The sequence below is a fragment of the Sitophilus oryzae genome, unplaced genomic scaffold (genome assembly GCF_002938485.1).
Source record: "Sitophilus oryzae breed Bouriz unplaced genomic scaffold, Soryzae_2.0 scaffold_732_pilon_pilon, whole genome shotgun sequence".
NCBI lineage: Eukaryota > Metazoa > Arthropoda > Insecta > Coleoptera > Curculionidae > Sitophilus > Sitophilus oryzae.
In genome coordinates this window covers 1217794-1243850 of record NW_022147343.1, presented here as the reverse complement: position 1 = coordinate 1243850, position 26057 = coordinate 1217794, and the positions used below count along the sequence as shown (strand labels likewise).

The 26057-nt window shown below is 31.7% G+C and overlaps 1 protein-coding gene across 9 annotated transcripts in view; it reads right to left on the bottom strand.

Annotated features, from left to right (window-relative positions):
- Positions 1-26057, bottom strand: part of LOC115888330 (bromodomain-containing protein 3-like) — a 68242-nt gene that overhangs the window by 8530 nt on the left and 33655 nt on the right. For 7 of the 9 annotated variants that reach the window (XM_030908029.1, XM_030908026.1, XM_030908027.1 and 4 more), the window contains 8 exons: positions 23521-23751; positions 21747-21917; positions 18027-18146; positions 16706-16831; positions 7403-7500; positions 3298-3774; positions 1955-2161; positions 124-522 (listed from right to left, as the gene is read on the bottom strand). In XM_030908029.1, the coding sequence (XP_030763889.1) occupies positions 124-522; positions 1955-2161; positions 3298-3774; positions 7403-7500; positions 16706-16831; positions 18027-18146; positions 21747-21917; positions 23521-23751 (1829 nt within the window). The remainder of the gene's footprint in view (positions 1-123; positions 523-1954; positions 2162-3297; positions 3775-7402; positions 7501-16705; positions 16832-18026; positions 18147-21746; positions 21918-23520; positions 23752-26057) is intronic. The other 2 variants (XM_030908030.1, XM_030908033.1) reach the window with 2 other exon arrangements.

The window sequence follows — 26057 nt, the reverse complement described above, 5'->3', positions numbered from 1 at the left end:
CGGACCACCCTGTATAATACATCGATACTTAAAATACCAACTTTCACAAATTCTCTATTACTTAATACAAATAGCACTAAGTTATCACAAATAACAGTCAATTCGGCTACAGATTTAACATACCTGTTGTCTACTAGTTCCGGTAGCATTATTCTGCGGCGACCCCGCTTTAGCTAGATTACTCCAAGACGTGGCATTCTTAACGTCAGGTTTGACCTTGAAGCCGGTCATACCAACGAACGATGGGATGGGCTTCTGATCGGGAATAGTCGTATGTGGTGGTTTTTTGTCGACTAATCCAAACGCGTCGCCCGATTCTTGCTTGAGTCCTTCCTTCTTTATTTGTGCATTGTTTATTTGTTGAGGGAGTGGGTCAAACATTGAGGGGATAGACATTTCCATTGGCAATCCTACAGACGTCATGCCGTTATTGTTCGTGTTCATTGTAGAGTCGTATTCGTGTTTCATACTGTAACCGTTGTTCTGCGTGTGGATAGCGGGATGTTGAGGGTGAGGGTGACCCTAAAAATGTATTTGTATAATAAACAGGCCAAACAGACAATATTAATGTTTCTTTAAGAGTATTATAAAAACAAAGTTTCTTTAACTACCAACGGTTAGTTGATTGAAGAAATAAGAAGAAACCTTCTGGGCGATTTCGTGGCACAAAACCTGTTCATTTAGCTGGCGACACCGTCGTCGCTAGTCAACCTATCCGAGATTTAGTTTAGTTCTGCGCCGCTGCGCGCGGATAGTCGTTTACAGCACAGCGGATAAAGAATACTGTACCATAGCTCTGCTTTCAGTCGATAGATAGTGGGTGTTTGCCGGAGACAGTGTTGCCAGAACTACGGATTAATCCATATATTTACGGATTTTGGGTACAGTCCATTAATAATACGGATTTTCATTAAACAGTTTAATATACTATATGATTAAATAAAAATCGTGTCAGAGTTGGCTTGGAAATGAAAATCGCTGCTATTTCATATGTACAATAATACGGCAAATGTCAATGGTCGTCATTTCCAAGCCAACTAAACTACTTTTTTCGATGATACGAAATATTCGGTACCTATATCTATGTTTAACACGAATAAACTTTCAATACTTAAACGCAGATTTTTCATCCAAAGACATTTTCGTCAAACATATTACACAAATTACATATTTTAATATGGCAACACTGTCGCTTTCAGTTCCACACCGTCTTCGATATACCTTCGCAAGCCGAATTAGAGAAAATGAGTATTTTATGCGTTGGCCGCAGAACGTGTGGAGGCTCCACCGTACAGCACTTGAGATATAAGGGGAAATAAAATCAGCCTTGCCACGAATTTGCCCATTAGGTTGCGTATCTCTCCAATTATTTCAATCAACGATTGATTACACGGATGCAGAGTGCGATATATACAAATAACCATTTGTGTACCAGTGTATTTTAACCGAGAATACTACTTCAAACGATGATATTCTCTAATAGTGAGACACCCTCTAAAATGGTTAAAAATATGACCTGTTAATTACTAATACGCCAATAAGAAGTAACAACTACTATTATTAGTAATCGTAAAAAGTTACATACAATTATTTCAAAAACTGTTACGTTTAGGTAAAGACAACTTCATAGAAAGTTTCCTTTATTTTTGACGCTGAATAAAACAAAAAGAAAAAATGTAGGTTTCTCTTTGATATGATAGATTTATGTAGTTTTTGAATGTAATTTTATCACAATTTTTGTTATCACACAGAATAATATTAAATTAGTTTCTATAAAAATCTACATGTAACGTAAAATTTATGATTTACTTACGAATATCATTTTTAACATAAAATTTAAAATATTTCAAAAACTATAAGTATAGAGGATTATACATATGATATGGTTAATTGTAAATTCAGTAACTATAACCAGCTTGAATATTAAAAATGATTTAAAGAAATGTAAACGTACCAATCCTACTTGCTGCATCAAGCTTTGCATATCATGGTCCATGTGTAGATTGTGGTGTTGACTAGTCAAAGGGTTCGGAGGCATTCCACCCATATTGCCGATGGTAATGGGAGGTTTAATTTCAGTGGTTCCGATCATCGAGTTCACTGGTATTATGGGATGATGCGTTGCCATATTTGAAATAACTGGACCAACGTGTGGTTTACTCTGCGCAAAACAATTTAAATAAGAAAACATAAGGTACACACTATAATATATCAAGTGCTCTGATGTCAACTCCACAAACTTTTAACAGTTAAATAAATTTTACACCATTTTTTTTGTATTATTTAACCAAGATATTTTAATGTAGATTCTAAATAACAGTATAAACTGGTGTATATTAAAGTAGCTTGTTAAAGTTTGTTAGGTTAATGATCACCATAGTTACTCATAATTAATAGAGTTAAGCTTGATTTTCATGCATCCGTTGTCCGACGATACGTTTATACGATATTAATTTTATTGGTAGAATTTAAAGACTTGGTTGGTTAGAAATAACGCAGTTTTTAAATTTATTGCATTTTCATGCCTCCGTTTATCGGATATACGTTGGTGTCATTTTATATTTTCGTTTCCATAACGATTTTGTTATTTTACTTATATTTTTATTTATTAATATTATACGTTATACGTATCAACGTATAACGGATGAATCAAGCTTTAAGCTTGATTTTCATGCATCCGTTATCCGACGATACGATGATACGACATTAATTCTATTGGTTAATTTAAGTACTTCGATTAGTTTGAAAATTATGCAGTTTTTAAAATTTTATGCCTCCGTTTTTCGGATATACATTGGTGGAATGTCATATTTTCATTTCCATAACGATTTCGCTGTTTTACTTCTATTTTTATTCAGGTTAGATTGAATTTGTCAACAAAATGTCAAAACGTTCGTTACCGTACGAAAAGTTAAATTTATTTCAACTTCCTTAGTTGACGGGCTGAAGTAAAAAATTTACGGATGAAAAGTACAATCAGAGACCCGTCGGACTATCGTATCAACCGATAACGGATGTATGAAAAACAAGCTTAATTCAACTTTCTTAAGAAAGTAACGGATAAGGAAAAAAAAATGGATAACGTAGGATCAATTTCTCAGAAATAACTCAAAGTTACCCGATTCTGCCTTAACTAAATAAAAATATGTTTAAGAGAAAATGGATTCGTTAGAGTTTATAATTGGATCAGAGTATACAACAATTAATTCTCTCCTAAGACAAAATATGTAAGGAATAAAATGGAAGGGTAATGGAAAACAGGAAGGGGTAGACGAATCTAGAAAACCCAATCCCTACCTGACTAATCGTCGTCATCGACGACAATATACTCTCCATCGGCTCCGTCTTAACCAGATCGTGCTCCAAATTAGCTAGACTCTGTTCTATGGGATCGGTGTAGGGTGCGGTACCCGTCGTCAGAGGTGACATTACTTCGGGTTTCGGTTTATCCGGCGAAGGTGCCAACGCCGTTGCGGTCGTTCCCTTAATAGTACCGCCCACAGGGGCAGCAGGGGGTTGCGCGGGTGATGGTGACTGTATCGTGGGTGGTTTGTCGCTGGTGGATTGTTTGCGAGTAGCTGGAGAAGCTATAGGTGCCGTGGCCACAATCGGTTTAGCAGCCAGCACCGGACCGTTGACAGGTAACGTTACCGGTGGTGGTTGTTGAGGTGCGGGAGGGGCGGAATTGACTGAGGGCGTGGCCGAGATGGTTATGGGCGCGACGGTAGGCGTCGCGGTCGTGGACGACGATTTTTGTAGAGTTGTGGTGATAGACTGAGAAAAACGTATTGTAAGTATAGTTGAATAGGTAATTAGTGTTATAAGAACCTGCCACAAAAATTTTGCAACAAATAGGATTTTTTTTCTTTATTAATTGAAGAGCTGAGAAAAAATCTATGGTAAAAAAATATGGCACTGCTAGACATTTGCCGACTCTAACTAAATAAACTCATTAAAATAAGTAAGCGACCATACCGACTGGGGATGAACCCGATATTCTTTGGCCAGCAGCATACACGCTTGCCACTGAACTACGGCCGGTCGTGCTTTTTTAAGTAGCATGCCCAATTGATTCCTCATAAGATGTTTTTAGATAAAAATTAATAAAAAGAATTCCCATTTGTAGCAAACTTTTTCGCTGACAGTCCATCTATACCGATTTGGTCATCGAAACTGTGCGGTCTGGATTTTACCGCGTAAGACACTGATGTAGACAGCTTAATGAAAAATCAAATGAATTAAAAAGAGATAAAAATTGGGTCGACGCATTTCTTCTATGCGGTATTGCCGGATTTTGCATCAAAATTTCAAACCGCACAAGTAGGCGTTTACGAAAAATGTTGCATCTAGAGTTGGAACATCTAGACTTGTTGCATCTATATTTTTCACTATTAGTTACTCATTTTACTACAACTGTAATTTTTTTGATTGAATTTAGTTTAGATATATTATAATCATTTCAGTAGTATACATGTAAGTTTTAAAAATAGCTTATATTTTTCTATACACATTTTCCTACAAACGCAAAAAAAACCGGCAACACTGTATGCCGCTTGTGATTTTGTCTCTCTGTCTGTCAACCGGTCATTTATATTATTCTCTGTCACACGTATTAAAATCCAGACCACATGAATTCGATGACCAGCAGGGTATGTGTATAGTATAAAGACTTTAATGATACTAATGACAGTCCTTTATGAGATATAAGTTGTTACATTTTAACACACTGTGACTATCAAAGATACCTTTAAAGCGCCATAATACTAAAAACTACATACATAATATGTTACTTAATTTGAGTACTTTTTTATTATTTAGTTAAAGCTTGATTTTCATACATCCGTTGTCCGACGATACGTTGATACGATATTAATTTCATTGGTTGTATTTTAAGGCTTCGATTGGATAACCGTATAACCGTGTCTAACCAATCGAAGTCTTTAAATCAACCAATAAAATTAATATCGTATCATCGTATCGTCGGACAACGGATGCATGAAAATCAAGCTTAACAGACATCAGAAAGAACAAATTAGAAAATGATGCTAGACCCTTTTGTAATAACCACAACAATAACAAAATAGTCCCAACACAAATTTACGGGGTGTTTCAAAACAAATGTGCTAACTCTCGTGGGGAAATTCGTCACGTAAAAATAAGATTTATTTTTTATATCAACATATGTTCGATTCTGCTTTGTTTCGTAGCTACAGGGTGTTAAACTCTTAATAATCTTTCGATATATTTTAATTTTCTTCCAAGTACTTTTAGTGATTCAAATGAAATTTTGAGGGTAAAACTTACTAAGTGCTACATATTTTAATGCTAAAAAAAGTGTCGATAAATTTATCATCGACATATGGGTTATCACTAGAATATTTTTCAAAAAAAAAATGCGCCACTGACCTTTTTCTTTTGATATCAAAATTGTGTAGGCCGTTTAATGCCAATTAAAAGTTATCTCTTGATATTTTGTCGAATTCGACCGGTATCTTATCAAAGAGGCCGAATTCGACAAAATATCAAGAGGTAACTCAATAACGCAAAATGCAATTTTATTAATCACAATTAATAAAACTAAATTAAAAATAAAATTAATAAATTATACAGGGTGTCATTGAAATGGTGTACAAAAAATCGGGGAGTGATAGTACTCCTAAAAATAGTAAAAAAAGTTCCTATAAGTGTAGGGCGGAAAATGCATATTAAGGGAGTTAGGGGCACTGAAAGGGTGAATTTAAAAAACGGTTGTTTTGAAATTGTAGGCTTCAAAAACGAGATAAAATTTCGAAAAAAAATCCTCTGCCATAAATTTTGACCCTAAATCAAATACTGAAAAATTATTTGGAAAAGCGGAAAGGGTAGTTTTTGCAAGGGTAGGGGGTTATTTCTTGAATAACTTTTTGAGGTTATTTTTTTTGCAACTTGGGTTCATTTTTTGAAAACTACATACTTTTTCCTACAAAAAAGGTACTCTTGTTGCACATCGACTAGAGCGATGGTTTTCGAGAAAATTGAAGGCAAAGAGTTTGCTCTGATGGGTTGCTAACTGGTTAATCAACATAAACTTATGTTTATTATTTTTAAAATTATTTGATAACTACTTGGTTACTTTTGAACCACCATAACTTTGGTGGTTCAAAAGTAACCAAGTAGTTATCAAATAATTAATTGAAGAATCAAAATTTCATGATTTTTAAAACATCTTATTGCTTTAAAAAACGAAATAATTCAATTACCAAAATTGAATGCATACTTATTCGATTCATTGAAGGTATGCGGTCTTATCACTATTTATTTCGTATGTACGAAAAAAAAAAGTTCTGGTTCACAAGTATTTTAGCCAGTTTATTGTTGTTGAAGTTGCGTAAACGTGAAATTTGACAAATACACTGTGCGTGAACTGGCAGATATGCATTTTATTTATGGAAGAGCGAACGGAAACGGTCTTTTGGCTCAACGTTTGTATGTCCAAAAATATCTGAATCGCAGGGCATCTTCTCACCGGATATTTGCGAGAATTCATCAGCGCCTAAGAGAGACAGGCTCATTTCAATCCAGAAACCAAGATCGTGGCCGTAATTTGACGGTACGTACGCCTGAGGTTGAGCTTTTCCAAATTATTTTTCAGTATTACCATTTGATTTAGGGTCAAAATTTATGGCAGAGGATTTTTTTTTCGAAATTTTATCTCGTTTTTTAAGTCTACAATTTCAAAACAATATTTTTTTAAATTCACCCTTTCAGTGCCCCTAACTCCCTTAAATGCATATTAAGGGCCTATACTTATAGGAACATTTTTTACTATTTTTAGGAGTACTATCACCCCCCAATTTTTTTGTATATTGTCCCCGTATATTTTACTTAATTTATTATTAAATATTATTACTATTACCAACCTACAGCAATTTCAAATAAAAAAATAATTGTATTTAAGATAATTATTAAAAAAAATAATTTTAAAAAGTTTTAACATCCTGTAACTCTAAAACTATGCATTTCGATGCCCATGTTTACAGGAACTTTTTTCCATATTTTTTGATGAGGAATCAATGAGTACTTTTAAATTAATTTAAAACTTACGCAAGTTAATGATATTAAATTTTCACGTTGCTATTAGACTTGAATCAATGCAAATTAATAAAATTGCGATTATCTCATAAAAAACATAAACTTACCAAAAAAGTTTTTTTTGTAAGTTTATTTTAGGAATTTGATCGTTGTAAGATCATAAAATTTTCAGAATACCCTCGTATTTCTGTATCCAATAAGGCTAATAAAAAATTATCCAACAGTACTACGATTTTAATCTGGTACAGCGATTTTAATTATTTTAATATTTTACTTACCTGGCATAATCAATATAACAAACAAAAACCTCAAAGTGTTAAATAATACTAACCAAAGTCGTCGATGCAATACTGCTAGGGTGAACCGAAAGATTAGGCGATTTTTTCAATCCAGGTTTCTTCTTAGTCTGTCTTGTTGTCGCACCAGGACCTAAAAATCCATCACTCAGCCCATAGAATCTTTATATCAGAAGTGGACTCAGGAGTAGCAACGAAAATGATGAGGGAGTTAGATCAGTTTTACGCTTCCTGATAAAACTGTTTTATAGCTCACAAGTTTATTTACAAAATATTGATTCGTTTGGATTTACTTTAACTGTATAGATATAGTAATCGCAAAACAATTTTCGATGCACGTGATCAACTTTGAGCGACAAGCGATGGCGACAGCGCTGGCAGATTGTGATGGATTTATGAGATGAATCTTAATTTACAAATGACAAACAATATATTTATATATTATATCATTTTTTAATGAGTTTTATTTTTAGTTTTAATTTAATAAGTAATATTTTATTAATTAATCGATTTATTTGTTTTATAGCTTATTTTACTTATTACATATTGGCAAAAACTAGTCCATTATGATTATTCTAAGCGTTATTATGGGTTATTTATTTATTGATGTACATCTTACAACGCCATAAGTGGTAATAACAAGTAAGAGAGTGCTTAATGCAGAAGCTAATAATCACAGAATTTAATAAAAACTAACGTAGAAATAACTTTGAAAGTGGTGTAGTAATGAGATTACCAATCAAATTTACTTCTCTGACTGCAGTCAAGGGTAATAAAGGACCTTTATTGTCACGTTCTTGTTCAAAATAGTTTATCAGGGAAGCTACAAGCTCTTTGTTTCGACTGTTTAAATGCTTCGGCATATTTTCAACACACAATTTCAAGAAATGCCATAAAAAAATCGAAAACTTAGTTCTTAAAAGAACTGTTTGTGCTTTTAAAGTACAATTAAAAAAAACTATGAAAATAGGCAAAAACGAGAATTACCCGCAAAGATTCAACAACACGATATTATACAAAATAATGACTTAGGATTATCAAATAACAAACGACAACCTAGCTGAAAATGGCGCAATATGGCCAACATAGCGATAATAAAATTCGATTTAAACTAATTTTTGCAGCTTTAATCTAAATAAAATATCTGTTACAATCATTTGCTCTATAAAGTAAAATGAAGAGCTGCTCGGTATCTTAAATTATACAACATAAAAATCATTTTTGCCAAAATTTCATTTAGTCAGGTTTATAGACTTTAATGTCAATGTCGATATGATTGATGACGTGCATCATGAAAATGTTTTGCGATTACAATAGATCCTAATTTTTAAAGGAAATAAAATTATAAATAATATAAGAGTCCAATAATATATACATATATATATATATATATATATATATATATATATATATATATATATATATATATATATATATATATATATATATATATTGATATATTATCTTGATTGATATTATATTGATTAACGAAAATTTGAATTATAGTTTTTTTTAATATTTAGAAAAGCATGAATCGTATGAATGAATATTTAATATAAAAAAGAGCATGACTTTATGTGACTAATACCATAAAAGCAAAATTTTTAAAAATTATAAAAATAAAAGTTATTCAGAATCTGATTTTACGTTAATAAATATGCCAAGTTTAACCACTAAAGACATTTCCGAAGCATCTCCGAATATATTTGTTTGTTTCTAGGCTATGCAGAATTAATTCCACGTATAGATTTATTTTGATAATTCAATAACAAAAAAGAGTAAACCAGAATCATCAATAAAAAGAAAAAAATTGACTAAAAAAATGATTCACTTTGATTTTTTGTAATATTTTAAGACATTGCCATTCCGCCTATGCAAAAAATAGGTAGTAGGATAAAATGTAGGTCTTACCGCAACTGTGCGAGGGATAGCCAACAAAACCACCACTTATAATAAATTTAATAATAAATTTTATTTATATCAGACAATGTTAGGCTAACACTCTCATCTCATCCTGCTGTTATATAATATACAAATCTTGGTTGCGGCATAAAAACGGCCATCTGCAAACACTACATCTAACAGGCAAGATATAAGTTCTTTATTCTTAACTTTATAAAGGGACTCGTGTTCGAGCGAAATTTATATACAAATTGTTTATTTATTTACACGATCACCTCTCAGAAATATAAGTGGAAAATTAATTAAAACAAAAGAAAAAAGGAAATAATGACAATAGAAGTATATTTGTATTAAAAGTTTTAAGGAAAAAGTACATAAAAACAAAAAATATAATTGTAAAAAATGAACAATATTAAATACAGAGTGCAAATAAAAATATTATTTCTTTGAAACGTTTACGTGGGAATCCAGTATGTACAACCATACTGTCTTATAGAGACAAAAAATATATAACATACCTTAAGAATAAATTTAAACTTATATTGAAGATCTTATACAGTTTTACATAAAAATCTATGTAACCTTTACATAGTTCAATTCTTTTCACATGAGGAAATTTGCAGTAATACTCTCCATGATATGAAAACATCGTTTCAAGTTTTTAGACGAAAACTTAACAAAAGTAAATCGGGCATATTAATTATTTAGTCTTGCCTGAGTGCAAACAATGTGAATGGAGGCCAGCGACCAAATACAATCAATGTTAATTATATTATTTTACATACCATACAAGTTACCACTATCACATTATAGTTGAAGAGTTAGTAAATCAACTACCATAAATAATATATTCATGTTTATTTAAAATTTAATGTTCATCCCCCAAGTATCAAATTAAAAATTTTACTATTAGTTTCAAATTACGTTTTAACAAAAGTCCTAAATACATTATATAGAACGCATATTGTTTTTATGTCCATTTTAAACAAGGTTTTTCTTTTGGTCGTATATCAGAATAAGACGTCAAATATCGCCTCAAAATATATACAATATCTCACAGAAATGTAAGACGTTTAAAAAGAAAAATGATTTAACGGTTAATCTAACACAACGTATGACAAACTTAAACGCAACGTACTTGTTTTGATATACAAACTAAAATTTTATTATAATTAATAAAATATATTTTACTATAAATTGCAATTTGATTTGGTAAATTAGAGAAGTCGTAAATATTTAACTATCCTTGATACCAATTAAATTTTTAGTTACGTAATCGAGGGCGGGATTTTTAAATTCATTGTTGCCAACTATGGACATATTCAACGCCGGACTGACTAACTAAAATTTAAATTTCCCGCTGGGAATTCAGGTGGTAGCTGTGCTCTAAAAAATGTAAAGGTGCCACGTTTATTTATTTATTTCCTAACATTGTCATTCGTTTTAACACTTTAGTTTTGTATTACGAGTTTTTGTTTTAAATGAATTGTGTTGTGATACTTTTAAAAATGTTTACTAGCAGACCTTGCAGTCGACCATTGTTCTTTTTAGAACCTCTTTTAGTCCGAAGTGTACAATATAGCTTAATAGCCGTAAAAAACTCATCGCAACTTAGAATATTTTGAACGGGAAAGCGGTAGTAATGGCACTTTGTCCCTAAAGTGCTCTTAAAAAGGTGAGTTTTGTTGATGTAAATAATAACTGTTTATGTATTTATAATTAATTTATTTCATTTATTTTTGTTTCTTAAAATATGTAGAAGTGGGCAACGCTGTGCCGGTCAAGCTTAATCACGTGACTAAAAGTTTATTTGATATAAACTATATATAAAATATGATCACTAAATCAAGTATGCACCTTATGATGAGAAATAAACAAGTTTTCTGAAAACATTAATTTTATTTTAATTGTTCAAGCCCAAGCCAATCACAAACTTTTTGATTGTATATATTAAGATAACTAATAACCGACTTAACCAATTATCTGATTTAAAAGCGCAGGCGTCAATTCTCGTTAAAACTATGGCCGCATTGTAAGTTAATACAAAATTAAGCTATTTAGTTGCTATGTACTTACGGATATTATTTAAGATAATAAATACACTATTTTCGGTAACACGATAAAGACCCTTTTCTAGTAAACTTTAACGTATGATTTGATTTACTACAAATAGATTTATAACAGTTTCCTAACCATCAAAAATATTCGCGCTTATTGACCACCACTTATGTGACTTAATTTTATATATAATTTTTTTTATTTTATAGATGATGAAGAAAATAGTAAAAGAGAAATTTTCATTTTTTATGAATGAATAAAACAGTTTTAACCGCAAATCGATATTCTCTTAAAATCTAGTTGTAAGATACTAGCATCTAACGCAATATAAACCTCAAGTCCGTTCTCAAAACATACCATGGAGGACTTTAAAATGTTGTTTTATTATATACTAAAAATTTAAAAAATGGGATATTATCAGTATATTTCCTAGACGTAATGCATTTAATAATAAATGAGAAAGTTCATTACTTTAATATGCATGAATCTTTTGCTTTGAAATCTTATAGTATGCACCATAGTGTATACACCATAAAAACTAATATTTTTTCCTTAAAAAATCATACCAGGAATAGGGTCAAATATGTAAATTTGGAAAACAAATGGATTTTTTTATTATTACGTTAATAAAAAATAGTTTATGTGAAATTACTTCAACATGCCCAACAGCAAAAAAAAATGACATTTGTCATGTGACAACAGTAAAGGACAACTCAGACGACTCGTATACTTGACAAACATTTGTTATTGGCATATACTTACCAAGTTGTGTGAGTGGTTTACTTGGGCAATTTGGCCGAGTGAGCGCCAAGCTTGTTGGTTACAAATGAAAAAATGTAGTTTACAAATATGGTATATTCGCCTAGTACGCAAATACTGGTGTACTTGCCAAGTATACGAGTTGTCCGAGTCAGGCTTAATAACGACAAATTAAAGAAATATCTATGCAGGGTCGGCAAATTCTGGCTTTCAGTGCCGATTTTCGAATGTTCGAAGAGTGCAATACATTAAGATGTACTAAACAAAGAAAGAAGGGCAATTATTTTTCCAAGCGCATGAAATATAGCGTCGGTTTAAGTGGTTACGTAAAGCCTAGTTCATGCACTTGCGAATTGCGATTTACGAATTGCGAAATGCTTTCTGTTTGCCTTGCAATTTGTCGCTTTCAAGGTCTCCTTTGAAGGCGACCAATCAGAACGAAAACAGAACGTATTCCGCAATCCGTAAATCGCAATTCGCAAGTGCATGAACTAGGCTTAATAAACACTTTCCATTTTTCGTTTGTAGGAACATGTGGGTAGAAAAATATAAGCTATCTTAAAAACTTTATGAAATGAAGATAATATATCTAAGTATATTAATATAATCTATTACAACTGTAGTAAAATGAGTAACTAATAGTGAAAAATAAAGTTCAACCATTTTTTTTGTAAACGCCTACTTGTGCGGTTTGAAATTTTGATGCAAAATCCGGCAATACCGTATAGAAGAAATGTATCGACCCAATTTTTATCTCTTTTTAATACATTTGATTTGCCATTAAGCTGTCCACATCACTGCCTTACACGTTAAAATTCAGACCGCACAGTTTCGATGACCAAATCGTTATAAATAAATACCGAGCCAAGACGATAGGACATATGCGAAAAGTTGGGTTATGGTTTTTATTGATGGGTATGCTAAAGCAATTCCACATAAGATTTTTTTACTCAACAATTTTATCAACTTAATAATAAAAAATATCCTATTTGTTGCAAACTTTTTCACAGACCCTGTAGTACGTTTTGCAAAAAGACTTGTGGAGTGAATGACAGAAAAATCTAATGCTATCGAACAACCTAACCAAACTAATATGAAAAGCCACCAGATGACGAGGAACGATGCCGCCACACACATTGTCTGCATTTGAAATGTAGCGTTTGCCTAATTATTTATCTGACGTTATTGTTACGTATAAATTGTTTTATCAGTAGTTTTATCGAATGTACAGACTTGAAGTTGCGGTAAGACCTGTATGGCGCTGGCCGGTGCTGCTGCCCCCATCATTTCGTATGCACTCAAGACTGGTCCAGGGGAGTATTTTACAATATTCTTTAAAACATGCTTTGCGAAGCGCCACCTAAACCAATTCGCTGAGATGGCCCATCGTTAGCTGAATACCATACGATTAATATTTGAATTTGCTCGATTCCTCTATCAATTTATAAAAGCCGACGACTAATTTTTAAATATACAAGTTGGTCCGAACTGTATTCCGGAAACTTCGGTAGCATATTCTGCACATAAAAATAAGTAAAAAAGTTTGTATAAACGAATGTCCTAAAATGCTTCGTTTCTTAAATGCAGGGTGTAGAAGTTTCATTTTTATTTCGATTTTTTTCAAATCATTTCTAAACTATAGTCGAGATTTGGATACAAATCGGTGTCTGGATGTTCTTTGACATGAGAAATTTGATTTTGATGTCATTATGACTCCTATTTGTAGGGGGCGCCACCTACATGTGTAACTGTTTTGAAGAGCAATAACTTTTCATCCGTACCTGTATAAAATCTACTGAGTGAAAAAATATACATTTCCGCCATTTTCAACATAAAAAATGTCTCTTGGTAAAAATCGCTATGAGTAACAGTTCTCAACATATTTAGAATGAAAATTGTCAATACGCCTCATTATTACAAAAAAATAAACATGTTAAATAGATAGTTTTATTTGACTGAAATGATAAATTTAGAAACTTTTTATTTTTTAATTGTTTTCATCGAAAAAATAATGATAAAACAGCTTATAACATTCAGTCTAATAACTATTTCGTCAGCATGTTTAATTTAGGTCAATTATGATAGGTATTTATTTTATTTTGATTACAAATATCTCGAGAACCATTACTCGTAGCGATTTTTACCAAGAGACCTTTTTTACGTAAAAAACGTCGTAAATGCATATTTTATTACTCTTTTGTTTTATACAGGTACGGACAAAAAGTTAATTAATCTTCAAATCATTTAAAAAATATGTAGATGGCGTCCTCTACAAGCCAGAGTCATATTGACATCAAAATCAAATTTCTTATGTCAAAAAATACCAAGACGCCAATTTGTATCCAAATAACGACTATCGTTCAGAAATTATTTGGAAAAAATCGAAATAAAAAATTCTACACTCCACATCTCGAAACGAAGCATTTTAGGACATACAATTTATGCAAACTTTTTTTACTTATTTTTTTATACAGAATATGCTGCCGAAGTTTCGGGAATACAGTTCGGACCACCCTGTAAAATTTATACACTATAATGAAAAACGGTATTAAAAAAAAACTATTAAAACGAACATAATTCAAATATTATCGCACTGTGTTAAACAATTAATCTTTACAATCATTTACATTTTGATTATTGATATCCTTAACATTTTTTTGTACTTTTTTGCTATGGAATATTTTTCTGTAGTATATTAACATTTTCCGAAACTTATTAAGGGGCCCATCGAAGAAGTTTGAATACGAAAAAAGGGATATTTTTCATATAAAATCTTTTTTACATATATTAATAACGTGATACCATTTAAATTATTTTACTCCGTTATTATGTATTACAAATACCAACAAAATATCGCTTTCTATCTTAGAAATATAAGGCTATGCACATAGACATTTTTATGCAAATACAGTCTTTTTTTTTTGCTTTCGTTACTTCCGATTCTTACAACCTAAGCTCGATTTCAAAAGTAAGCGATATTTTGTTGTTTTAGACAACTCTTCAACGACGACACCGTGGCAGTAAAAAAAACGTGCTGTACTATCCTAAGGATAAATAAATATTAATACTAATTACGGATTCGAAAAAGTATATCAAAACAGAGAGTTTTGCACTTTTTATATTTATCCACGTACGTAAGTCTCTCAGAATATGCTATCTTATGAGTCAGTGCTTTTCGAATACTGACCGATTTTTCACTTGCTCTCGGGTATAGCAAAACTTACACTAAATCAACAAATAACTAAAATCTTTTTTTTAAAAAAATGGACGACGAAATGATCACTATCGATGGCACTAAATCTCTATACACGTTTATAATTTATGTCAAATATATATATAGCCTTAAATTTATAATTTTTCTTTTAAAAGTATTATATACAAAAGTGATTTAAGGGCGCTAATACTTAGCCCAGACACGCAAGTAAAAGTGATACAATATTTAAAACAGTAAAAAATCTTTAAATATCAGCGAACGTTAATGAAAATATGACTTTAATAATTTGGTTTAATTATAAAAATATATTTTCAGAACCCGGACTAAGCAAACTCTATATAATTATACTACAAAATAAAGTTTGTTTGTACATATTACGTCGAATGAGCTAGTCTAATCGGAACTGAAATTATAAATGTTCAGTTGGAGTAAGATTTTAACTGACCCAACAAAGTTGGTTGACTGTTTCATATTTTAAAATACTGCCATGTGATTTGTATAATGTTTGTTTCTCTTTTAATAGTAATCCCCATTGAATAAAAACAACTAAGTATGCAGTCAAGAAATTTTTTTATGTATTAAATACAAGTCATTAAATATGCGAGTTGTGCCTTTTATTATTTCTTGTTTTTCATCATTGGTTTTGCGCAATAGATATGTAAAGATACGGCGGCGGCGCACCGTATCTGGAACTTTGTGCCTTTCTCACCTATAGCCCTGCTAAAAAATGTGTAAATGTGTACGCAATAATAAAATAACTTTTTATTACTAAGTAATTATATAAGAGTTATAGTAGTAAAGCACTCAATTATGAAATTAGTTTAGACTGTTTAAGGTTAATTATGTTTTTATTCTTGCATTTTCGCATTTGATACTTTTCAAAAATAATTAGAAGAGGACAATTTTCTGAACTCTACTAGTTGTTTCAGTAGCACGCGCGCATCAGCATTTTGTTATTAAATTAATTAGATTAACATCATTTATCAGACATATTTTTTTAAACAATTTAATTAACTATGCACATTCCCGCGTACGCTAGATTTTAACACATTTAAAGAAATGGAACGCCACTGATGAATCGAAATTCTAACTAGCCATATGAAAATAATTTCGCAGTCTCACTAATTTTGTTGACATACTCATTCCTTAGTCTTTTTATTCAATGGGAATTTACCTTAATTATTTTAAATTTGAAAAAAAAAGAAAAGTATTAGAATACAAGTGTATATTACAATTTCTTTCTTAAAATGACATTATATCGGTCAGATCAGATTAAATAAAATACCCCACTTATCTCGTGCAGAACGAGAGACCAGACAGAGCAAAATTCCGCATATAATGGTATCATCGGTAATTCGAGATCTCGAGAAAGAGAGCGCCCTAAATATCTAGCGAGAAAGCTAACCTGCTTCGCTGTCGCTTGAATCGCTGGAACTACTAGATAGTGACGATGACGAGCTGTCGCTGTCCGAACTGGAACTGGAGGAAGACATTCTGCCAGCACCTGCGCCTGTCGGATCAGCCTTGGCATCTGAAAGAAATTGCTAGATTACGAAATTGTTTCGAGTTTCAAATTTATGTGAAAAAATATTTATTGTCCAACTAAGGAAAACTTTTGTAGATTTGTAAGGTCGCAGTAAATATTAGTTATTACATATCAGTACTGTTATAGATATTAGAATTAGTTATTGGCGGTATTTTTGCAATGAAAATTTTTAACAAATTACGTCAAATCACTGACGTCAATTTTTTTACCCTTGAAATATTAAAAGTTTTGACTTTGTTATTTATAAACTCTACGTATTTATTAATATTAAAAAAAAACAGTGTGTGCACTATGTGCGCCATATTTGAAGTGAAACTTCCTACTAACAGCTATTAAATTGAAGGATTTGAAACACATATTATAGCCTGCACATTGTGGAAATGTGGAATACCACCCAAAATACACACTTTTATGCAAATCCCTAATAACGTTAAAGGTTAAATTTATTTAAGAAGATAAAAAAATTTGAACCTATCAAACAATTCATATTTATAGCGGTTTACAGTAATTTTGTTAAATTATATGAATATTCTCGTTGATTCTTGGTTTGAAATAAAAATGCAAGTTACCAACTCTAATAATTATTCTAAGCTGGCCATTGAGCTAGATGCTTTACTTAGACCGTTATTCAGAAGCTGCAAACCTATCAATAAAAATATGCATGAAAATTTACTTCCTAGCACACAAGTATAGGATATTGGTACACAGGTACAGTATCAAGTATATTATAGTGATTTTCTTAACCGCCTATGGCACAGATCGTTACCCAGAGCAAGTTAAATTGTTTTACAAAGGGGTAGATTCGCGGTAGATCTACCCCGAATGGGGTAGCTGTGACAACACTGCCGTTACCGTTTCCTGACGCTAGCTCGTGTGTCACGGCCAAACGAATTAAAATATCGTGAAATAATTAATAATGTTGTTTAATTTTAGGTTTGTTTTGATGCAAGTGATAAATAAGCTGATAAATAATAGTATTTCTTAAATTTATTGCCAACCACACAAACAAAATCAGAATAGCCAACTATTTAAACCATTGCTGATCGCTGCGTATAATATGTTCTCTATTCAAGTTTGATTAGTAAAATTATGATAAAATTGATAATGAAAATATATATTATATTATAAACATGAAAATCATGCTAAGAGTAGCAAGTTTAAAATGGGCAAAAATACAAACCTTTCTTAGGGGCTTTTTTACTAGGTCCTATTTTGTGATTGACGTCCAAAAGTCTGTCTTCAAGTTCTTTTTTCTTCTCTGCTATTTGTTCTTCTTTTGTTTTGCCAGAAAGCTTTTTGTCTGTAAAAAGATTCTTTGTAAATTATCTTACACTAAATTTATTTTCAAAACGCTATAATAAAATTAAACAACAACCAATGATAGCTAATTCCATGCCATAAATAAAGGAATATGTATTTGGCGACTTTATTTCTCCTCAATTTAACGAAACTAACGCCTCCTATGAGAAAGAACACAAATTAAAAATCCTACAATTATTGTCCTTACTATCATTTTGGGATTTTAATTGTTTCATTATACCATATGCTCAGTGTTCTCATAGAGAAAAAAATTGATATTATAAACGCCACGAATGTTTGGGAGTGATTCATCGCTTGATGAAATTAGAATCGACACGCGCGCTATCATTTTTACATTAAAAACGTAAATTTTTATCGCAGACGTAGGTTTTTAAAGGCCTGGTCTAATCATCTGCCTGCGCTCCTCCTACTTATTCTAAAATGTTAGCGTGATTGACAAAGACGATACTATATCGCGTTTCTTTGATTGATTCGTTTTTGTGCGTCAGCCCATTGGTGTGCTTGCAGTGCGACCAATGGGGAATTCCAGTTTATATTTATAACCAAATATATCGTTTGACAAGACTTTGACAGTTAAAACAACAAATTACAACAGATTATATATTGATTATTATATGACTTGAAACACCACGGCACTGGAATTAAGTTTTATGTGACCTTGAACAGATTAGTTCACATGGTAGCGACCGATGAATCACTCCCAAACATTCGTGGCGTTTACTATATAACTCAATAACACATGTTTTATTAAATAATATGTTTTGACTTTAATTAAGGCAGAAATGCATAGAATAAGCCTATCTAATTTGGACAATATATTACAGATTGTCTTTTTAGCAGTTTACTTATTTTAATTGTATTAATGACACTTTAATGTACGTTTATATGCATCCGTCATGCGTCGGTCCGTTTTTCTAATGAAATTGCATAACCGTAAACCAATAAAATTGCACAGAAACAACGCACGACATATGCATATAAACTCACATTTAGCCTAAAAAAAGCCAACCAAAACCTGATTTTAGCTTATAATACCACTAATATTTACCTAACTAAGCAAATTGTTTCTTTTAAACACCAACTTGCAAAAAATGCCTCAAGCAAACCCATCACCAGACTCCAGCGATACCAATAGTTAAAATTAGAATTACACCCATATTCACCTGGTAGACATACATGCAAGTTTTTGCAGAAACTTTAATGATCTTATTATATCTGATAAGACATAAACTTCTGATAATCAACAGATTTATGCTACTGATTTCTCAAGTTAAGAAAAATAAGAAATCAATTCATCAATATATTTTAAGATTTTAAGAAAAAGATCTAAAAAATAAAAAGATCTGAAAATTAATTTTCAGATTCGTACAACAAAAATTTACAGTTCTTAAATTATTAAACCAGATACAAAGCTAACAATATATAAGCGACATCAAATAAACTTTTAGTTACGTCACCGAGGAACCGATTATTAAACTCATTGTTGCCAACCATGGACATATTCGGCGGATTAACTGAAATTTAAATTTCCCGCTAGCAATTCAGGTGACAGCTCTACTGTAAAAAATGTCAAGTTGCCACTTCTATTTATTTCCTGACATCATCATTTGTTTTGATACTTTAGTTTTGTATTACGAGTTTTTATACTTTTTTAGTGAATTGTGTTGTGATATATTCAGCTTAAAATTTTTTACTAGCAGACTTTGCAGTCGAAAATTGTTCTTTTTACAACCGCTTTTAGAGCGAAATATACAAGATGCCGAAGCAGCTTAACAGCCTTTAAAAAAACTAATTGTAACCTTATTAAGATATTCTGAACGGGAAAGCGGTAGTAATGGCCCTTAAATGCTGTTAAGGGAGTGAGTTTTGTTGACGTAAATAATAACTGTTTATATATTTATAATTAATTCATGTTTGTTTCCTAAAATATTTTGATTAACAGAAAATATCTCAGTATAGGGCAACGGCCCAGCTACGTCGAAACACCGGTTCCCATTAGAACACCGAAGTTAAGCGACGTAAGGCGATACTAGTGGATGGACGGGTGACCGGTTCGCAGGGTTGGCAAATATCATGATATTTATATAAATATCAAATATCGGATATACCGTGCTGGCAACTGTTACTCTTGGGTCGGTATTTACATGTGTGGAAGTAAATCGCATAGGGATCTTATTAAGTCGGAGTGAGAGAAATGCGACGGAGTGCTGTTGCGGCGTTGCCGGTACGCCTTTCCCTATCAAGTAAAGTAAAATCACTATGGCAACCCGCTTATTTTTATAAGACTTTTTTTCGAAAAGATAACTAGATAAAATCATTAGAAATGTTTCTGAGCATCTGAATTATAAGGATATCTTTAGGGTGTCATTTTTTAGAACGGGAAACGTCCTTTTTAATTTTATTATTATTCTTTTAATTTTTTATGTAAAACTGCGTTTAGTATCAAGTAAAATCAAGAGTTCAAGCAAATATTTTTATTTCAACTTAATTATTGTTGCTTTGCACATAATAGGAACAACATTAAAACAAAAATATATAAAAATTATACAGAAATTAAAAAAAATTATACAGAAATTCTAAAAAAATAAACAGAAATTCTAAAAAATAAACGGAAATTCTAAAAAATAAACAGAAATTCTAAAAAATAAACGGAAATTCTAAAAAATAAACGGAAATTCTAAAAAATAAACGGAAATTCTAAAAAATAAACGGAAATTCTAAGAAATAAAAGGAAATTCTAAGAAATAAACGGAAATTCTAAAAAATAAACAGAAATTCAAAATATACACACACTGCTCATTCACGCCGATTCGAGGCCGGATGAGATCGAATATCTCGTGAAGAGTCGATTTAGACACTTGCCAAGTCAGTTGGGGGATCATGATATGGGATCACGATATGGCCGAGGACGCGGTTCGGATTCCGCGTAAACAAAGTAGGCCCCGTCCAGATTAGCCCTGGCAGCAAATAGGAGACGTTAACTTGAAATCTTTTTTATCTCAGTCGGCAACGCTGTGTCGGTCAAGCTTAATCACGTGACTAAAAGGTTATTTGGTATAATCTATATCTAACTTCATTTCTAAATGGCAAAATTAAACAGTTGATAATTGATGATGATTAATCTTTAACGTAATAAAAAATCAAGATTTTCAATCCAAGTGAAAAAAGGACTTTATAAATTATCTATAATAAGATTATTAGATAAGCATAACCGAAAATCCCGGAAACATCTACCATGCTTAAAAAATGTGTAGTTCCAATTACATACGCCTGTAGTAAAACAACAAACATGCGAATTATGAACGTTGTGCAACATTGATGTACATTGACTCGTATTCCTGAGATTAGAACAAACGTTAAGTCTTAATCTATGGAATACGAGGAAGATTAACATCGCGCGGATGTCATAATCCATCCATAATTTTATGGCTGAATCAGCCATAAAATTATGAACTGGTTAATAACTGCAATACCGCTATTAATTTATCCACGCTTGTATGTTGTGTTACTTAAGTCAGTGGTCCGGTCTGGTGCTTTTAGACGACCCAAAATGGTACAGACGCAACGTAACGGAACTTACAATAGGGCTTACGTGGCTTTTTTCTCAGACACGAGGCGACGTAGTTCTCCAGCTCTCGCAAGGTGGACGGTTTCAGTGTCTCGAAGTCGATTTCTATCTCGTCGGGGTTCGAGTCCCTCAACGAGGGTTCCCTCGATTGGATGATGTGCACCACCCGACCTAATTTGTCACCTAAAAAAAGAATAAAAAAATATATAAGATGTAGAAATTCAGCACAATTCAAAAACACTAGAAATTTTTTAGTCAGACTGCCATTAGTTAGAGTTCAGTTCTTATCAATTTTAAGTTGGTATGTTAGACCTTTATACATTTTCATTGTACAATTTCAATTCATAACTTTAGCCGCATATGCTAGTTCTTTCCAGCTAAATGATTCCTACTTTTTTCCTTTAAAGTTATTCCCCTTTACCCAAAATATCAATATTCAGATTATAAACTTTTTTCAAAAACGGTTGTTAAAGTCTGTCCAATGATAGGATCCATAACAGTTGTGTCTGTCACTTTAATTCACAGTATACTCTGTTTTTTTTCTCAGGTAACATTTCGACAGACGATGACCGAAAAAAAAAAACAGATGACGTCCATATACTAATCCATTTATTTCACTAAAAAAGTTTCTAATATTTTTTAAGCTAACTATGGATGGATTTATATATAAATCCGTCTCTTGTTGTCTTTAACCAGTTTTATTAGTTTATTTCCAAAATGACAGATCATATTTCAATATTATTGGTTTGACAGAACGATCAACGACAAATGGACGCCGATGCGTATGAATTGGACTTAAGATTTTTGAGAGTTGTCAAACTCTTGCCAAATTATAGGTTATAATTTTGTGTCCAATTATGTCAAATAGAAATGATAAAAATATTTTACATTTTAGATGGTGTTATTACGTGTGTTTCGTATTTTTTAAAATTAAGTGGAGGAAAACTCGAAGGAAAATTAAGTGTTGACCAAGACCATTCTACAGTTAATATTCAGTTGGGTTAGGTGTATATATTCAGTGCCCAGAACAACAGCTTGCCAGAGAATTGTATTAGCCACAAATAACGTTTGTATACCATCTTGTATATAGTATCAAAAACTGGACTATCTGTAAAATAACATCATACTATAGGTAAATAATAAATTTTAGTACTGCAGAGAGATAATGTCAAAAGGTACTGGTTTAAAAAAATCAAGATTAAAGGTAATTAACCAACTTTTAAGGCATATTCAGTAAGTGTTATTATTAATAAAATATTTTTTTTTATTTATTTTGGGTTCTATTTATTCCTTTGCAATATTAAACATTTTTTATTTGTACATAAGTTATATTGATAAATGTAATAATTGCAGGAAGTTGCCTGAGCTTGAAAATAAGAAATAGTTCTTTTTTATGTAAAGGTAAAATATCAATTGCCAATAGGTTTTTTATATATATATTTTTTTTGGTATGTGGTGTTTTGTTTAAAATACACCCTTGCTTGTTTTATTAACACCGCATTTTTTTAATAAAATAACTAGATTACATTTTTAAGTTTTATACAGTTTTTTTCATAATATTTTGAAGTTATCACTTGTTACTTAAATTTTAAATATATCAATTTTCTGTTATGCGTTCCAATTGTACCAACTTATTACTTTGTAAAATAAAATAAACTACATACTTTGAAATTAAAATGACAGACACATATATCACTGTCAAGGATTTTGTCACTGGACAGTATTTCCTGTCATTTTTTGGATGTCCACGCGTTGGACAGACTTTAAAACAATTCATTCCACTCACCAGGTAGTTTGTTGATGTCAAGCGACAATTGCCGTTTCTCGTCGTACGACATCGGCTTAGCGTTGTCTTCATCTTCGGAGTCGAAAGCCGGCGCTGGCATTGCTGCTTGCGCCTTCTTTCTTCCGGGACCGGTTCCTGCTCCAGCCCCTCTACCTGTCTTGGCCCTTTTCGCCGCTGGTCCCGCTGCCGCCCCCGATGGCGCCGCCGCTGCTGGTTTGGGTCCTCGAGGGCCTAATGAAAGACAGATCGAAGAATAAGTTAAACTGTACTAGGCTAAAAAACAATACTAGGCTAAAAAATAATTTTGAAAAGTATACTTAATAAACATCGCAGAAGTCAGTAAAACGAAAAAGAAAAAAGACTCAAACGTCTCGGACTCAACCTTTATATTAAGTTAAACAGTGAAACGTGTTTCGCTCATACGAGTATTATCAGAGCTAGCAGGAAAGAACCCCCCAAAAAAATCTATATGAACAATTCTAATGAATAATATTGTTATTTATTACTACTGGTTATGTCTACAGATTATACTACCTAAATTATATGAAATAAAAACGGAAGTTTAACAGAAAATATATTTGTTTTCATAGCAACTGTTCAAATTGCCTTATATCTATCAAAAATAGTAAATAAAATAGTACTTTAACCGCAAGGGTAGATTAAATGATACTTTTAACAGCGAGGATAGTTAAAAACTTTATTTTTTTCTCGCACGTTTTTTAATTGCTTCCATTTTTGAAAATTTTGTATTCCTTTTCATAAGTTATTCGGGATTTAAATGGAAGTAGTTTGGATATGGCGTTTGTCGCCTCAGCCTGAATATCTGTTGTGCTGATAATTTACTTATTTCGTTTTGAGCCATTTCTGGCTCCAATTCAATCAGCAATCGACACGAAAGACAATTAAAAAATATTGACTCAAAACTGACAACTAGAGACACCTTTATTTATTTGTCAAATTACATAGAAACCAACGCCAACCCAGCACAATATTTTTTCTTCTCGTAACAAATTCCTTGAAATAATAATTTCTGAATATTTTTTAAAACGTAACTCGCTATGGAAAAAAATATTGTTTTATACACGACGATAAAATACCATTTTATCGTCTTGTATATAAAATAACTATTTCTTTATCAAGACATACTTATTATTGTATAGCTGTTATTACATTACAACCTTACACCAATAACTTGTAACATGTTAAGTTCAACAGTTAACAATGTTGAACAAAGTATTTCTTTCTTTAAGGATATTCTTTTTTAACGTATCAGATATAGGTGATGTGTAAGAAAACGCAGATATGCATTAAGAGATATCACTGCCTCATGTTGCCAGTTGTTGCTTTAGTGTAAGGTTGACTTAAAGAAGAAACTAAAGAAGAGGTCATACAGAAGCTTGTGCGTGCGACTTGATTAGAGTTGTGCTAAAAAATAAAAACAACATAATAGACAAACTACGAATTGTAGCAATAAATAATTAATAATCTACTAATAAAACAGTATCTACAGAAAGAATTTGAAAAAGAAAATTAATATAAGAAGAGAAATCTAGTCACATGCACTACAGAGAGCTGCTACAGCAAAGCAATGGAGGCAAAGTGTCTCATACTTAATTCCATAGTATTAAGGTCTCTTACAGTGAATTATATATTTAAGATATAAATATCAAAGTTGTTTGCTAATGTAAGCAAATATGAGCTATGTATACCGGCCTGGTCATTCTAAATACGTGATCTGTTTTTTATTTTTTAGGATTCTAGTTGGAATTCGAAACATGTTTCTTTGAATAAAAGGATTAAGAAACGAAGAAGCGTATCAAAAAAATTATCTTGCGCGCGATTGGGACCTAGTATGGCTGGGTTCATCAAGTTTCTGGGTTCATCAAATATAAATCCGTCATGCGTCGTCTCTTGTTGTTTTTAACCAGTTTTATTGGTTTATTTCAAAAACTACGTTGACAAACGGATGCCGATACGTATGAACTCGCCTTTAGATTTTTGAGACTTGTCAAAGTCTTGCCAAATTATAGGTTATAATTTTGTGTCAACTTATGTCAAATATCTGCGTTTTGGAAGATGATGCACTTTGATTCGTGTTATTACGTGTGTTTTGTGTCTTTTGAAGTCAAGTGGAGAAAAAATCGAGGGAAAATTAACTGTAGACCCAGAGCATAGTTTATAGTTAATACTCGCTGCCCAGGCAGAAAGTCTTATGCACCAATAAAGTTTGTATACCATCTCGTTGTAGATATGTGCATCTCGGCTATCGTGCATATGCTACAAGGAGGATCGTATGAAACATATACTACTGGAGTAACTGTAAAATATCGACATCACACGATAGATAAATAATGGATTTTAGTATTGCAGAAAAATAATGTCAAAAGGTACTGGTTTAAAAAAATTAAGATTAAAGTTAATCAACCTTTAAGGTATAAAATTTGGTAAGTGTTATTATTAATAAAATAGTTTGTTTTATTTATGTTGTTCTATTTATTCCTGTGGAATGTTACAAATTTGTATTTGTACATAAATTA